This window comes from Lepidochelys kempii, chromosome 11, assembly GCF_965140265.1.
Source record: "Lepidochelys kempii isolate rLepKem1 chromosome 11, rLepKem1.hap2, whole genome shotgun sequence".
NCBI lineage: Eukaryota > Metazoa > Chordata > Testudines > Cheloniidae > Lepidochelys > Lepidochelys kempii.
The window spans coordinates 77,204,023-77,217,680 of record NC_133266.1 but is presented as its reverse complement, the minus strand read 5'-3'; the positions used below and the strand labels follow the sequence as shown (position 1 = coordinate 77,217,680).

The 13,658-nt window shown below is 59.2% G+C and overlaps 1 protein-coding gene across 10 annotated transcripts in view; it reads left to right on the top strand.

The window, feature by feature from the left end:
* Positions 1–13,519, top strand: part of COL18A1 (collagen type XVIII alpha 1 chain) — a 242,449-nt gene extending 228,930 nt beyond the window's left edge. For 5 of the 10 annotated variants that reach the window (XM_073306919.1, XM_073306918.1, XM_073306916.1 and 2 more), the window contains 11 exons: positions 681–743; positions 1,957–2,000; positions 2,598–2,720; positions 5,044–5,188; positions 5,349–5,428; positions 7,019–7,150; positions 8,922–8,957; positions 9,112–9,384; positions 10,005–10,202; positions 10,530–10,645; positions 11,740–13,519. In XM_073306919.1, coding sequence (XP_073163020.1) covers positions 681–743; positions 1,957–2,000; positions 2,598–2,720; positions 5,044–5,188; positions 5,349–5,428; positions 7,019–7,150; positions 8,922–8,957; positions 9,112–9,384; positions 10,005–10,202; positions 10,530–10,645; positions 11,740–11,953 — 1,424 coding nt within the window. In that variant the 3' untranslated portion in view covers positions 11,954–13,519. Of the gene's footprint in view, positions 1–680; positions 744–1,956; positions 2,001–2,597; positions 2,721–5,043; positions 5,189–5,348; positions 5,429–7,018; positions 7,151–8,921; positions 8,958–9,111; positions 9,385–10,004; positions 10,203–10,529; positions 10,646–11,739 lie in introns of those variants that run through there. The other 5 variants (XM_073306917.1, XM_073306913.1, XM_073306915.1 and 2 more) reach the window with 4 other exon arrangements.
* Positions 13,520–13,658: the final 139 nt, after the last annotated feature.

The following is a 13,658-nucleotide window of genomic DNA, read 5'->3' as shown; positions in this document are numbered from 1 at the left end:
GCTGGGGAGCTGCCTCGCACACCCTTGGTCGCTGTTAGGGATAGCGCTGGGTGTAGGCTGTCCTAGATAGCCGCCGTCATTCTAGCTGCAAACGGAGATCGTTGCTGCTGGCTGCCAGTGGAGGGCTATGGCTCTTGGGTGGTGAGAGATCCTGCCGTTAGCTTCTGGTTAGGGTGGGAAGACGCTAGGAAGCCCCCCTCCAGCGTGTCTCTTCTGCGTTAGCACTTGGACCCCACCAGAGCCCTGTTCTTCGACTCCATTGCTCGGTTGTTTCTCTCGCTGCCAGGGGAGTTGACTCTACATGTGAACCACTCTGTCTCTTCCGGCGCTCAGGAGGGGACTGTTTCGTTTTCATATCTCTTGCGGGCCAGTAGAAATTTGCAGCATGGTTGCTTTAGCATATGGCCCAGTAGCGCCCCGCCGCGTGGCAGGGGCTGTGCAGTCCCCCACTCCTCGGATGGAGGGTGTTTGTGCGGGTGTGTGCTGCCTTCCGGTGTCCAAGCACACGTACCATCCTGTGGTTGCCACTCGAAGGTCAGCGTTGGCCTGCAGTTACTCCAGGACTGCCGCCCTTCGCCCTGGGCACGTGGTGGGCGCAGTTAAAAGCTGCGGTAGTTCCCTGCGTCTCTCCTCTGTGGCCCGAACAGTCTTAGGCCAATGCTGGTGCTTTCTTTTGTCAGGCTACCAGGGTGCCCCAGGACAAAAGGGTGAACGAGGCGACACAGGTGCCCCAGGGCCCCCAGGTAAGTGAGCTCATCCCTGATCTTCCATCTGCGCTGCGCCGGACTTGGTCCTGCCTCATGGCTCTGCAGTGACATGTGTGCAAGATCGTGCTGACCAGGTCAGTGCAAATCGCACCATTTGGCAGTCTCTGCAAAGAGACATGGGTGGCTGAGCCCGGGAGCTGTGAACTCCATGTTCCCTGGAGATGAGGCCCTGGCCTCGTTCAGGGCGGACCTGCTCTGAGGCAGCATCAGGGCTGTGCAGTGAAGGAGGGTGTTGTCTGCAGGACCTGCCTCGATTGTTGCCGAAGTTGGAAGGTGTGCCAGGAATGAGGCGGGGCTGGCAGAGAAATGATGGTCTTGTGGGGAAGGCAGTTGAATGCTGCCCTGGAGAACTGGATTCTATCCCTGCCTCTGCCACAGAGTTCCTGTGTGATGCTGGGCAAGTCACTTAATAGTGACCACCCATGAAAGTTTGGTTGGTTTGTTCCTAATATTCTGGGTGCCCAACTTGAGAGCCTGGGGTGTGAGGTGCAGAAGTGCTGAGTGCTCACAGTTGTGGCTGAAGTCAAGGGGAGCTGTGCTGTACAGTGCCTAGGTATCTCAAACTGGACACCCGAAATTAGTGGATACTTTTGACCATAATCTCTTTGTGCCGCAGTCCCCCATGTGTAAAATGGGAATAATACAGCACAATGTGAGGTGAGTGGGAGAGGATAAATGCAGTACTGTTTGTAGAGCACTCGGATACCGTAGTGCTGAGCTGCATAGAAAAGCTCATGAGGAAATGAATCATTTGGATTCAGAGCAGGGTTTGAACAGGGGGCAGTAAATAAGGCCTGAACGATGAAAAGAAAATCAAATATGGACTAGCTGCTCATCAGGGAGCACCGCCCGCCTGTGCTCTGGTTCTGAGGAAACAACAGCATGCCATCATGTCATGAGACGATATCCCAATGCACACAAAGGGGCAGAGTGCTGTTCCCGCGGGCAGCCTTAATTCCCGCCTTTCCTACTTCCGGGTGCTTGACTTTGCACCTTAATAAAGTTCCGTTAGCGTGTTAGAAGGCCCTTGCGGTTGGCACTAGTCACCCCAGCCTGGCGTGGTGAGCCACTGGTAGCTGTCTGGGGACGAAGCAATGGGGAGAGTGGCAGGGAATGTACCAGGACCTTCAGCGGTGGGATTTAACAGCGCCCACTAGCCACTCTTGACTCTGTTCCTGTCTCTTCGCAGGCCAGTTCCCCTATGATCTCAACGAATTTGGTTCCACCTTCCGGGTAAGTGCCTCGCCTAGATGTGGGGCTGCCCCCTGGGAATCAGTGGGACTGCTGCCATTGAGGGCATTAGGAGCAGGAGTGCACGGAGCCGGTGCCCCTCCTTGGCAGGAGTCACAGGGGGCGTCCCCAGCTGTCGCTGCACACGGAGAGCCCGTTGTGCTGTGGCTTCAGGGCAAGACTGGCATGGCTCAAGCACCCGGCTCCAGAGCTGTGACCCCAGGAAGTGATGCCCGCGCTCAGTGTCCCTGAATATCCAGGTGGCACCCTGTGTTACAGGCACCGCCGCAGGCTGAGCACCTCTGGGGCGCCCTGCAGAGGGCAGTCCCAGTAACTCCCTGGAGCTGGCGTGCTCTGCTTGTCTGTCCCCACAGAGCATGCGCCTCCCAGGCACCGCAGGGACGGGCAGCGCAGCCTTTGCCCAGCCTTCCAGGGCACGTGTCACTGCACCCCTGCCCTCGGGGGCTGTGCTCATCCAGTCCTGGCCTGTGCAGGCAGCAGGGTGTGTGGAGGAGTTCACAGCATCCTGTCCCTGTTGGGGTGGGGAGGAAGGGTTGGGGACATCGGGCAGCCCAGACTAATGTCAGTCCCCTTCGGCAGGGTGAAAAAGGAGACCGGGGGGACCCTGGACTGAAAGGAGAAAAGGGGGAGTCTGGCGGGGGAGGACTGTACGGACCAAGCGTCACTGGACCTCCAGGTCCTCAGGGCTATCCTGGCCTTCCGGTGAGGTGCCCCTGTTGGCAAGGGGATGGGGCTAGGGTGGGCACACCTGGGCACAGTGATGGAGAGTTTGACAGGGCAGGCAGCATGCAGCCAGCACTGTGGCCCTCCCCAGGGGGGGTCCTTCATGGGACCAGTCTCAGGGGACTCGGGGAGGGGCAGGGGGATCCCTGAGCTAGATTCATAGATATTAAGATCAGAAGGGACCATTATGATCGTCTAGTCTGACCTCCTGGACAACGCAGGCCACTGAATCTTACTCACCCACTCCTGCAATAAACCTCTCACCTATGTCTGTGCTACTGAAGTCCTCAAATCATGGTTTAAAGACTTCAAGGTGCAAAGAATCCTCCAGCACGTGACGCGTGCCCCATGCTGCAGAGGAAGGCGAAAAACCCCCAGGGCCTCTTCCAATCTGCCCTGGAGGAAAATTCCTTCCCGACCCCAAATATGGCGATTAGCTGAACCCTGAGCATGTGGGCAAGACTCACCAGCCAGACACCCAGGAAAGAATTCTCTGTAACTCTGTAACTCAGATCCCACCCCATCTAATATCCCATCACAGGCCATTGGGCCTATTTACCATGAATAGTTAAAGATCAATTCATTGCCAAAATCATGTTATCCCCATCATACCTTCTCCTCCATAAACTTATCAAGTTTAATCTTGAAGCCAGATAGGTCTTTTGCCCCCACTGCTTCCCTTGGAAGGCTGTTCAGAACTTCACTCCTCTGATGGTTAGAAACCTTCATCTAATTTCAATTCTAAACTTCCTGGTGGCCAGTTTTTATCCATTTGTTCTTGTGTCCGCATTAGTACTGAGTTTAAATAATTCCTCTCCCTCTCTGGTATTTATCCCTCTGATATATTTATAGAGAGCAATCCTATCTCCCCTCAGCCTTCTTTCGGTTAGGCTAAACAAGCCAAGCTCCTGAAATCTCCTTTCATAAGACAGGTTTTCCATTCCTCGGATCATCCTAGTAGCCCTTCTCTGTAGCTGTTCTAGTTTAAATTCATTCTTCTTAAACATGGGAGACCAGAACTGCACACAGTATTCCAGGTGAGGTCTCACCAGTGGCTTATATACCTCATCTTTACTGGAAATACCTCGCCTGATGCATCCCAAGACCGCATTAGCTTTCTTCACGGCCATATCACATTGGTGGCTCATAGTCATCCTGTGGTCAACCAATACTCCAAGGTCCTTCTCCTCCTCCGTTACTTCTAGTTGATGCGTCCAACTCTACTTGACTTTTAGCCTGTCTCACTTTATCCCTACATGGTGTGACCTCAATAAGGTAGCTTTCCTTGCTGATCCCTCCCATCTTCCACTCCCTGTAGGCTTTCTGCTTTTTCTTAATCACCTCTCTGAGATGCTTGTTCATCCAGTTTGGTCTACAACTTCTACCTATGTATTTTTTCCCCTTTCTTGGGATGCAGGCTTCCGATAGCTTCTGCAGCTGTGACTTGAAGTAATCCCAGGCCTCCTCTGCCTTTAGATCCCTAAATTCTTCAGTCCAATCCACTTCCCTAACTAATTTCCTTAATTTTTGAAAGTCAGCCCTTTTGAAATCAGAAACCCTAGTTGCAGATTTATTTTTGTTTATCCTTCTGTTCAGTTTGAACTGAATTCGCTCATGATCATTTGAACCAAGATTGTCCCCGACAACCATTTCTTCTATGAGGTCCTCACTACTCACCAAAACCAAATCTAGAATGGCATCACCTCGTTGGTTCAGCAACTACTTGATGAAGGAATCCATCAGCTATCGCATCTAGGAAAATCTGAGCCCTATTATTATTACTAGCACTCGTCCTCCAGTCTATATCTGGGAAGTTAAAGTCTCCCATGATCACACAGTTTCCATTCATATTTACTTCATTAAAAACATTAAAGAGGGCTCGATCCATATCCAAATTAGATCCCGGTGGTCTATAGCACACCCCAAGCACGATCCCAGGGGGCGCTCTAATAGTTTTCTCCCCCAATGTGATTTTTGCCCAGATGGACTCTGTCTTATCCATTCCATCGCTTCTTATTTCTTTACATTCTACCTCATCCTTGATATACAATGTTACTCCACTGTATAGATGGGACTGACCACAGAGTCAGGCGGCTGCCCAATGCCCAGGGAGAAAGGCCTCACGAGGCCAGTGGGGCCAGCAAGCGCCCGGCATCCTGGGGTGGGAGGGTCGGCAAGGGGGAAGCAAGCGCTCTGCATCCTTGGGGGCAGGGGGGTTGCAGGGGCTGGGTGGTGCTGGGAGGGGTGGATTGAGTGATTGTGTGTATTAACCTGAAGAAGACTCTCCCTTGTGCATCCCCAGGGTCCCAAGGGGGACAGCGTTAGAGGCCTGCCTGGCCCCCCAGGGCCTCAGGGACCCCCTGGTATTGGATACGAGGGGCGGCAGGGCCCCCCTGGTCCCCCTGGGCCTCCCGGGCCCCCCTCCTTTCCAGGACCCCACAGACAAAGTGAGTATGTGCCCAGGAAGTCATCTCTGTGCCCCTCCCCGCGCTCTGCCTCCCCACGCGTTCATGCCCCTCGCGTCCCACTCACCCCCACCAGGCCTGAGACCTGCCTGGTTACCGAGGTGCTAAACCCCCCAGAGTGCCACCCTGTTCTTCCTTCCAGCTGTCAGCATCCCTGGCCCACCTGGACCGCCAGGGCCACCGGGACCTCCAGGGACCAGCGGGTTGTTGACCTCCTCCGGGGTAAGGCAGGGCTTGTGGGGAGGGGACAGGTGGCGTGTGCGGTCTGGGCCAGGGCCTGTCTGTGAGCAGCGTGCCCGGAGCTGCCCAGCAGGCCCGGGAGAGGGCGGGGGCAATGCAGTGGGGAGACCCAGACACAAGCCCTAGTAGGAGAGCTCAGAAATCTGCTCTCAGGAGGAATATCCCGGGTGAAGGGCAGAGTGGGATCCAGATGGGGGCCCCAGAGGAGCAGGAGAGGCCAGGCCTTAGGGTTGCCGGGGTGGCACTAGTCAGAAAATCACTGACCTCTGCTTCATGCTGGCTGGGGGGCTGCCAGTGGCACGGACACTGAGCGCAAAGCAAGCGATACCCGCTGCGGGAGCTGGGCTGTGAGGAGAGCCACGTGGGAAGGACTGGCAGAGACCGGAGACCGAAAGCCCCATGCCGTAGGGCTCATGGAGCTGACGGCACTGTGCTCGTGAGGGGATCTGTGCAGACCCCTGCCTTTATCCAAGAGAAGGGGGGCGGGGACTGTAAGTACCTACCCCTAGGAGATTTGTGGCACAGGGGGCTCTCCAGTCTAGAAGCCCCCCGCCTGGGAGCTGCAGCGAGAAATGAGGGGCCGATTTTTAGCAGTGAGGGGAATCAACCCTTGGCACAGCTTATCTAGGGAGGCAGCGGGTCCTTCCTGTGCGTCTGCAGCGTGGCTGCAAGACTGGTTCCTCTGCAGTGCCACTCTGTGCCAGGAGTGCCCTGTGTCCCGGCGAGAGCCCACTTCTCTGCCACAGGCCACGCTGCCCACTGTGAGGGGCAGGTATCCGCCGTTCGGCCAAGAAGAGCAGTGGAAGCTGTCAAGCCATAGAAACACTCATAGGTGGGAAGAGACAGACAGGGCTGTTCAGTGCAGAGAGGAGATGGGGGCGACTCTAACTAGATATACCCCAGTGGCATGGAGAAGGCCAGGCGTGAAGCCCTCCTCAGCAAAACAAGGAGACATCCGATAAGATAGGGGGGCAGCTAATCTGAAACTGACAAAGTAAAATTGATTCCCCTGAGGCAGAATTGCCCTGTGGACCTCGGGGCTACAAGATATTATAGAGACAGAGACGCCGGGTTCAGAAAAGGATTGGACCGCTGTAGGAATAGCAGCATGCATGCTTACCGTGGCAAGAATAAGGGTACAAGGGGAATCCGCTCTCATGCCAAGAGATACAGCAGCCGCGTTAGGAAGGAGCCTCCCCCAGGGGTGGGTGATGGCAGAATTGTCCGGAGGAGTTTCACGCTGTTCCCTAAAGCCTCTGGCCGCTGTCCTGGCCAGGGCCCTGGTCTGATGCGCCAGGGCCCTGGTCTGATGCACCAGGGCAGCTCCAGAACACAGGGTATAAACCCAGCATCCACTGGACAGCCTCCTTGAGGGGTGACCTCTGAGCCCTTTGATGCCGGAGCACTAAGCATGCCAGTGCTGCTGAGCCCATTTCATGGCGTTCTCCACCCTCTCCTCCGAGTCCATGCCGGCGTCGGGAACTGTGCCTTGTACCTCCGTGCTGGGCTGCAGAGGCTCCTCCTGCCATTGAGCCCAGCCCTTGCCTGTGCGCTGACGCTTGTGTGTCCCAGCAGCTGCGGATCTTGCCATCGTATCAGTCCATGCTGAGCACAGCCCAGGAGGTGCCCGAGGGCTGGCTGGTCTTCACACAGGACAGAGAAGAGCTGTACGTCCGGGTGCGGAGCGGCTTCCGGAGAGTCCGGGTGAGTACGGGGTGGCTCTGCCGAGCCTGGCAAGGCTACTGGGGAGTGACTGTGCGGGTGTCATACAGGAGAAGGTGCCTGTGAGCCTGGCCAGGGAGGGCCTGGGGCTGATGAACGACGTTGTTATGGGAGGATAGGCCGCTATGCACATACCTGCGTCCAGAGCTGTCTGAAGAGCACCGCAGGTGTGCCGGGGCCCAGCCAGGGCCAGACCTGTGCGCCAGGCGCTGCCAGGCAAAGGCTCCAGGCCTACACAGCACATGCCCTTGGAGCAGTCCTGTAGAGGGCAGGGAAAGACCCACAGTGGGTATGGTTGAGCATGTGTCTCTTGTCAGGATCGGGGCCTTCGAGTCCAACCGTGGAGCCTGCTCTGCTCGCACAGACCCCTCGCCCTGCAGAAGCCTCCTGGGCATTTCCAGCAGCAGGAGCTGGGCCTGCTGCCAGTCCAGCCATGGGCAGAGGTGAAATCTGAAGACCTCTGACCATCCGGCTCCCGGATAAACAATGCAGGGTCACCCTGCGTGCTGGGCAGAATGGGGCTGAGAAGAGCCTCGGCCGTTCTCTGCTGACAGGCTCAGCCAGGCTGAATGAGGGCTGAGCGTGAGACTGACATATAGCAGGTCCTTGGGACTGCTGCTCCCAGGCAAGAGCCCCAGAAACCGAGCCTGGCAGTGCCTGTTCTGTGTGCCAAGGGGAGCAAACAGCACAGGGGCAGGGGCCATTTCCCATGCAGCCTATGGCCCAGCCTGTTCCTGGCACACCCAGCGCGTGGGGCCGGGGCAGTTTGATGGGGAGGGCAGGTTGGATTTAGTGCCGCCGCTACTCCCAGGCTTGGCTTGCCAGAGCCGTTGGCGGGAAGGGCACCCCAGCCCTGTCCGTTGGGGATTAATGACACACAGCTAGTGGGCGGGGTGCCCGCGCCAGGCCCTCTCAGCAAACTCGTGTGGCTCCCTTGGCTGGGAAGCGGGGGTGGTGCGGGGCCCTGGTACTCTCCAGCTGCAGAGTACTCTCCAGATCCAGAGAATTCTTCTCTCCAGGGACGGGAGTGAATGCTCTTTAGAAGCTCTGCACCGTCCCCCTGGTGTGGACTGCACTGACCCCCAGGGTACCAGCACCCACAGCTCCCCTTCCCGATCACTCCTGCTGGAGCCCCTGGCACTGCTGGGCCACTCGCAGCCCCAGATGCTGCTTGCTAAGTGAGCGTTGGCAGCCTCTTCTGCCTTCCAGCTCAGGGAGACTGGCCTCCCACCCGCTCAGGGACACCTGCCGCACTGGGAATCTCCCCCGACGTGCTCAGGGACCCCCACTGGGAATCCCCCCCACACACACCCCACCCACTCAGGGACACCCACTGCACTGGGAATCCCCTCCCACGCCCCACACGCTCAGGGACCCCACCACTGCACTGGGAATCTCCCCACATAGTAAGCACATGCTGAGCTGTAGCCCCAGGCATGGGATTTCTGGCACAGGTTTGAGGGGGGTTCGGCCCTGGTCGGTCTGTGGTGAAGCCTGTGGTCTGCATGGAGCTGGAGCATGCTGCCTCTCGCTCCTCCGCAGAGCCTGGCACCCTCTGACGCGGGGGTGGTCACTGGGCAGCCCGTGGGCCACAGCCTCCCGCCAGCTGCGTTGGAACGGCCCCCGAAATCTTTCCCTTTACTGACTGTTCTCATTGGTGTGGTGTGGCTGCCCAGGGAGCCTGCAGCCTGGCTCTGCCTGGACAGAGGGTGACTGACTCCCCAGTAACGTGAGCCTCCTTGCTTTGTTTCAGCTGGAGGAACACACTTCCCTCTCCAGCCCGGGGCTGGTAAGTGAGCCCTTCTGTCCCCCCCCGAGGGCTGTGCTCTCAGGCCCACGGAGTGCGACTCTGCCCCGCAGAGCCAGGGATCTCTCCTCCAGCTGGCCGGGGCTGCTCGCCAGCCCCAGGGCTGGGCAGTGAGCATCGCGCTCTCTCCCAACAGGACAACGAAGTGTACGACAAGCCGCCGAGTGTCCACTACTCGCATGGCGGCGCTGACTCCTCCGGCTCCCTGCACCCGCGCCGAGAGCACAACCCCTCCTCCACAGCCCGGCCCTGGCGAGCGGACGACAGCGTCGCCAACCACCACCGCCTTCCCGACCACTCGCCCCACAGCGCCCGGCCCCAGCAAGAGCTGCTGGACAGCTTCCCCCCACGCCGCCGGGGCGAGAGCGCCCCCTCCGCTGGTCACACGCACCACGACTTCCAGCCCGCCGTGAGTACTGGCCAGCCACAGCCGCCCTCCCCGGCAGCTGCCCCCGCCGAGCGAGAGAGACCGGAGGGGATAGTGCCCTAAGCCACCCTATGGCAGCCCAACCCGTCCAAGACGGGGGGCGGGGGCTGTCCCTGGGAAGCGTGAGAGGGAAAGGGCCCCCCGGGCTATGCAGTCGCCTGCACTCATGCTGAGAGTGGGTGCTAACGCCAAGGGTCGTGCTCAGCTCTACCATGCCCCTAGTCCCCACCCGCACCCCTTCTTCCAGCACTGTGCCCGGCCCGCCAGCCCTGCCCCGCTGCTCGGAGCCTGCCAGCCAGACTAGATCCCTTGGCTGGCAGGAGAGCATGGGGAGGGGCAGGGACGCGCGGCCCTGGGCTGGGGCTGGGCACACCAGAGATAGCAGCGTTAGCTCCCGGCGTCCGGGGGAGCATCCTGCAGAGATGCTGCTGTTAGCACTGGAGGAGGTGACCTCTGGGGCGCTCCTGCCTGCTCCCAAGCGCGGCAGTCTCTTCGTGGCGCTGGGAGGACACGACTGGCGGGTGGGGCAGCGGCTCTGGGGGCGAGGGCAAGATGCCAATGGCCATTGACCACCTAGGGTCCTCTTCGCCTTGTCGTTCCAGCTCCACCTGGCGGCGCTGAATGCCCCACTGAGCGGCAGCATGCGCGGCATCCGGGGAGCCGACTTCCAGTGCTTCCAGCAGGCCCGGGCAGTCGGGCTGACGGGCACGTTCCGAGCCTTCCTGTCCTCCCGGCTGCAAGACCTGTACAGCATCGTGCGCAGGGCCGACCGGAGCGGGGTGCCCATCGTCAACCTCCGGGTATGCAGGGCGGTGGGCGCGGGGCAAGGGCACGTACACACCCTGGGCTTAGCCTGCTAGCGCTCGGAGAGGTGCACCCATCACCTGGGGCGGCAGGGCCTGATCCGGCAAGCGGCACCAAGCGCCCTCGCTCCCACGACGGTAGATGGGGATCGGGGCGCGTAGCACCTCGCGGGAAGCATGGGAGCCTCGTGCAGAACTGGGCCGGCCGCCCCGCTTCCCGACGGCCGACCGCTGAGTGCAGGAGAGGGGCTCCGGTTGGTCTGTCGTGTGCGCTGTCCCAGCAGACCGGATGCTACGTGCTGTGACGAGTTTTTCCTCCCGAAGGATGAAGTGCTGTTTAACAACTGGGAGGCGCTGTTCTCGGGCACGGAGGCTCAGTTCCAAGCTGGCGCTCGCATCCTCTCGTTCGACGGAAGAGATGTCCTGAGAGACTCTGCGTGGTAGGTGTCCCAGAACGGCTGCCTCCTGCCGCTGCCGGGAGCGACCCATTGCTGTGCAGCTGTGGGGTCCCCACGACACAGGGGGTCCCCTTTCGGGCTGACATCGAAGGGGATGGGGTTTCATGATTCCCAACCGGCATCACGCAAGGCAAGTGAATGCCATGGGCAGAAGCTGCTGGGTCTGCCAGGAACGAGCCGTCTGCTGTAGGAACAGCGCATGTGAGCCTCCCAGGGCAGGTGCTGGGCTCCTCACGGGGCACAAGCCCGCCTCCTGGCTAAGTGCAGTGCTAGGGGCTGGAGTTAGCCTGTGTGCTGGGTAGTTCTGGGCCGAGTTCCCACCCCAGGCTAATTCCCACGGGCTTGGATTGCATGTTGCTCCCCGGATCTGCCCTGCGTGCGGGGAAGCAGAGCCGTGATAGCTGGTGGTGGGGAGCTGACTCCTGCGAGGTGCCCACAGTCACCAAGCTGGGCAGGGGGGCAGAACCTTTGTGTAACCGGTAACGGGCAAGGAAGGGTGAGGGAGCGGATCTCCTTGGTCCGGGTGTTTTAAGATCTCTGGCTAGTGCTGGCTCAAACAGGGCCACGTGTGGCCGGTGTTCGTGATCTCTGGGCCGGCCTTCCTGCCTGGATAGCACGGCTGTGTCCAGCCAGCCAAGCTCCCCTCTGTGTGGGAGAACCCCCACCCCCGCCAGGCTGGGGGAGCTCACTGGGCCGTATTCCTCAGGGCCTCTCTTGGCTTTGTTTGTGGGAATGGAGGGATCTGGGGGGTTGGATGTGGTGGTGGGGGGTCTTGTGCAAACAGAGTGACACTCGCTGAGCAGGGGGCCTCCATGCTGGGCTGCTCTGGAAACTCCGGTTTTCCAGCCTCCCTCCCCAGGGTGGGTTTGATCCCATCCCCCCTCCCTGCAGTCGGGGTTTTGTGTTTCATTGCCACCCGGGAAGCTGCAGGGAGGGAGCACTGGCGGCTCCAGCCTAGCCTGCTGCTCCTGGAAGGGAGGCCAGGGTTGGTTGGGAGGGTCTCTCGGCAAACCGTGTCACTCCAGCCGTTGCTCCTGCCCACGGGCTTGGCAGTGAGCTGTTGTCTTGTGTTGCAGGCCTCAGAAGAACGTGTGGCACGGCTCTGACGCCAAGGGCCACCGGCTCACAGAGAGCTACTGCGAGACATGGAGGACGGACAACAGCGTGGTGACGGGCCAGGCCTCCTCGCTGGCCTCGGGCAAGCTCCTGGAGCAGAAGGTGAGCAGCTGCCAGAACGCCTTCATCGTCTTGTGTATCGAGAACAGCTTCATGACCTCTTCCAAAAAGTGACCTGCCCCCGCCCGCGCCTCGGAGCACAGAGAGGTGGGACCCCCATGGGGCAGCTGCTTCCCCCTTCACACAGCCATTCCCAGAGAAGCAGATGAAAAGCCAAAGAGTGTTGAGCTAGTTTGAAACTCCAGCCCGGCGCCGGCCAGCATGTGGAGGGCTGAGCCGGCTGGCTGTGCTGACCGTCTCCTCATCTCCGTTGCAGATGCAGCGGGGCGCTCTCTTTTAATCCCCCTCATATTTAACCAGGTTAGTTGTATTCTTGGGTGAACTCCCCTTGGTTCCCTTTGCCCCCTTGCTAGGACGGTCGCCCCAGGGAGGGCCCCGCGGTCCCCACGCAGGGTGCTGGAGCACAAGATGCTCTGCGTGGAGACAGGGAGGCCCAGCTGGAGAGCTGGCTGCACGGCCGGTCCTCGCGCTGTGGGGTGGGTGACTGCCCCCGCTGGACAGCACTCTGGCCTCGGGAGCAGCCGGAGCAGGGTGGGCTGTCACCGCACGGTCTGAGGGCATCCCAGGGCTTTGCTGTCTGTCGCGGACCACGCACCCTGCAGGGACTCAGCTGGGCGAAAGGCCCCGAGTCTCTAGCTGTGTCCCTGTCTGCGGGTCGGCTTCCCCCTCGGCTGGGTCTGATAGCCCCTGGCTTCACCTCCCCTCTTCCCCCTGTTCCAGGGCAGCTGGAGTGGGGCCAGGCCCCCAGCCACAGGCGCCTCTGAGCTGGCAGTGGGGTTCCTGCCAGCAGAGCCCTGCTCCCCGCAGTGGGTAGTGAGAAGTGGGTTCCCCCCATGGCATGGGTAAGCTGGCAGTGGGGCAGTACTTTGGGAGCCGTTCAGAGGGGCGGGTTGTCCTTTGAAAGCAGACTCGGGTCCTTTTCGGAAGAACGGAACGGGTTTGTTATAAGAGGAAAGTCGAATGGAGCCCGACTCCCCACCCCAACTGTTCTGGGCAGTGCCTTCTCCATCGCAGGGCACTGGCTAGCCGGGCGTCCCCTCCACAGGCTAGCCCAGCCGATCCACACCAAACCCTGGCCACCATGTGCCTTACTCTGGTCAGGGCGCGTGCGCTGACGAGGGGACTGGATGTACTCTCCTTTGCTTGGGGGTGGGGGAAGTTTGACAGTTTCCAGAGGGCAGATCGAAAAGTACCTGTTCTAGCAATACTGAGCGTCAGGGCCAGGAGGGTTTGTGACCTCCATGAGCATTACGGGGTGGAGGTGCTTCTTCGCTGCCATACACCCTGACTGCCAGAGGGAGCCCCAGCCCGCGACGGGCAAGTCTGGGGGTGGGATTTAAGGTCCCATGTTGCAGCTGAGCATCATCTCCAGGAGAACGTCCCACCTCCAAGCCAGAAGCCTTCCACACACTTTTATACTCCTCATGTACCGTACTTGTGAAGCACTAATGTCTAAAGGATTTTTTAATCAGTTTTGGAAATCTGAGGTGCTAAATTTTTAACTAGCTTCTTATTGTACTGAAATTATTACCATAAAGGCTGTGCAAGTCACACAATTTCCATTTCTTCTTGTCTACTGTATTTGTGTAATTAATGCAATTTAAAGCCTGTGGATTTTTGTTTTTTTTGTCAGTTGTGTTCTTTAAACCTTTTCTAAAGGCACTGAATAAAGGAACGTCTCCTCTTGTACTCCCAGTCACTTGGCTGCGAAGAGGGTGTGAATGCATGGTCGCTAGCCCTTAAGAAATGCAGGCAGCTG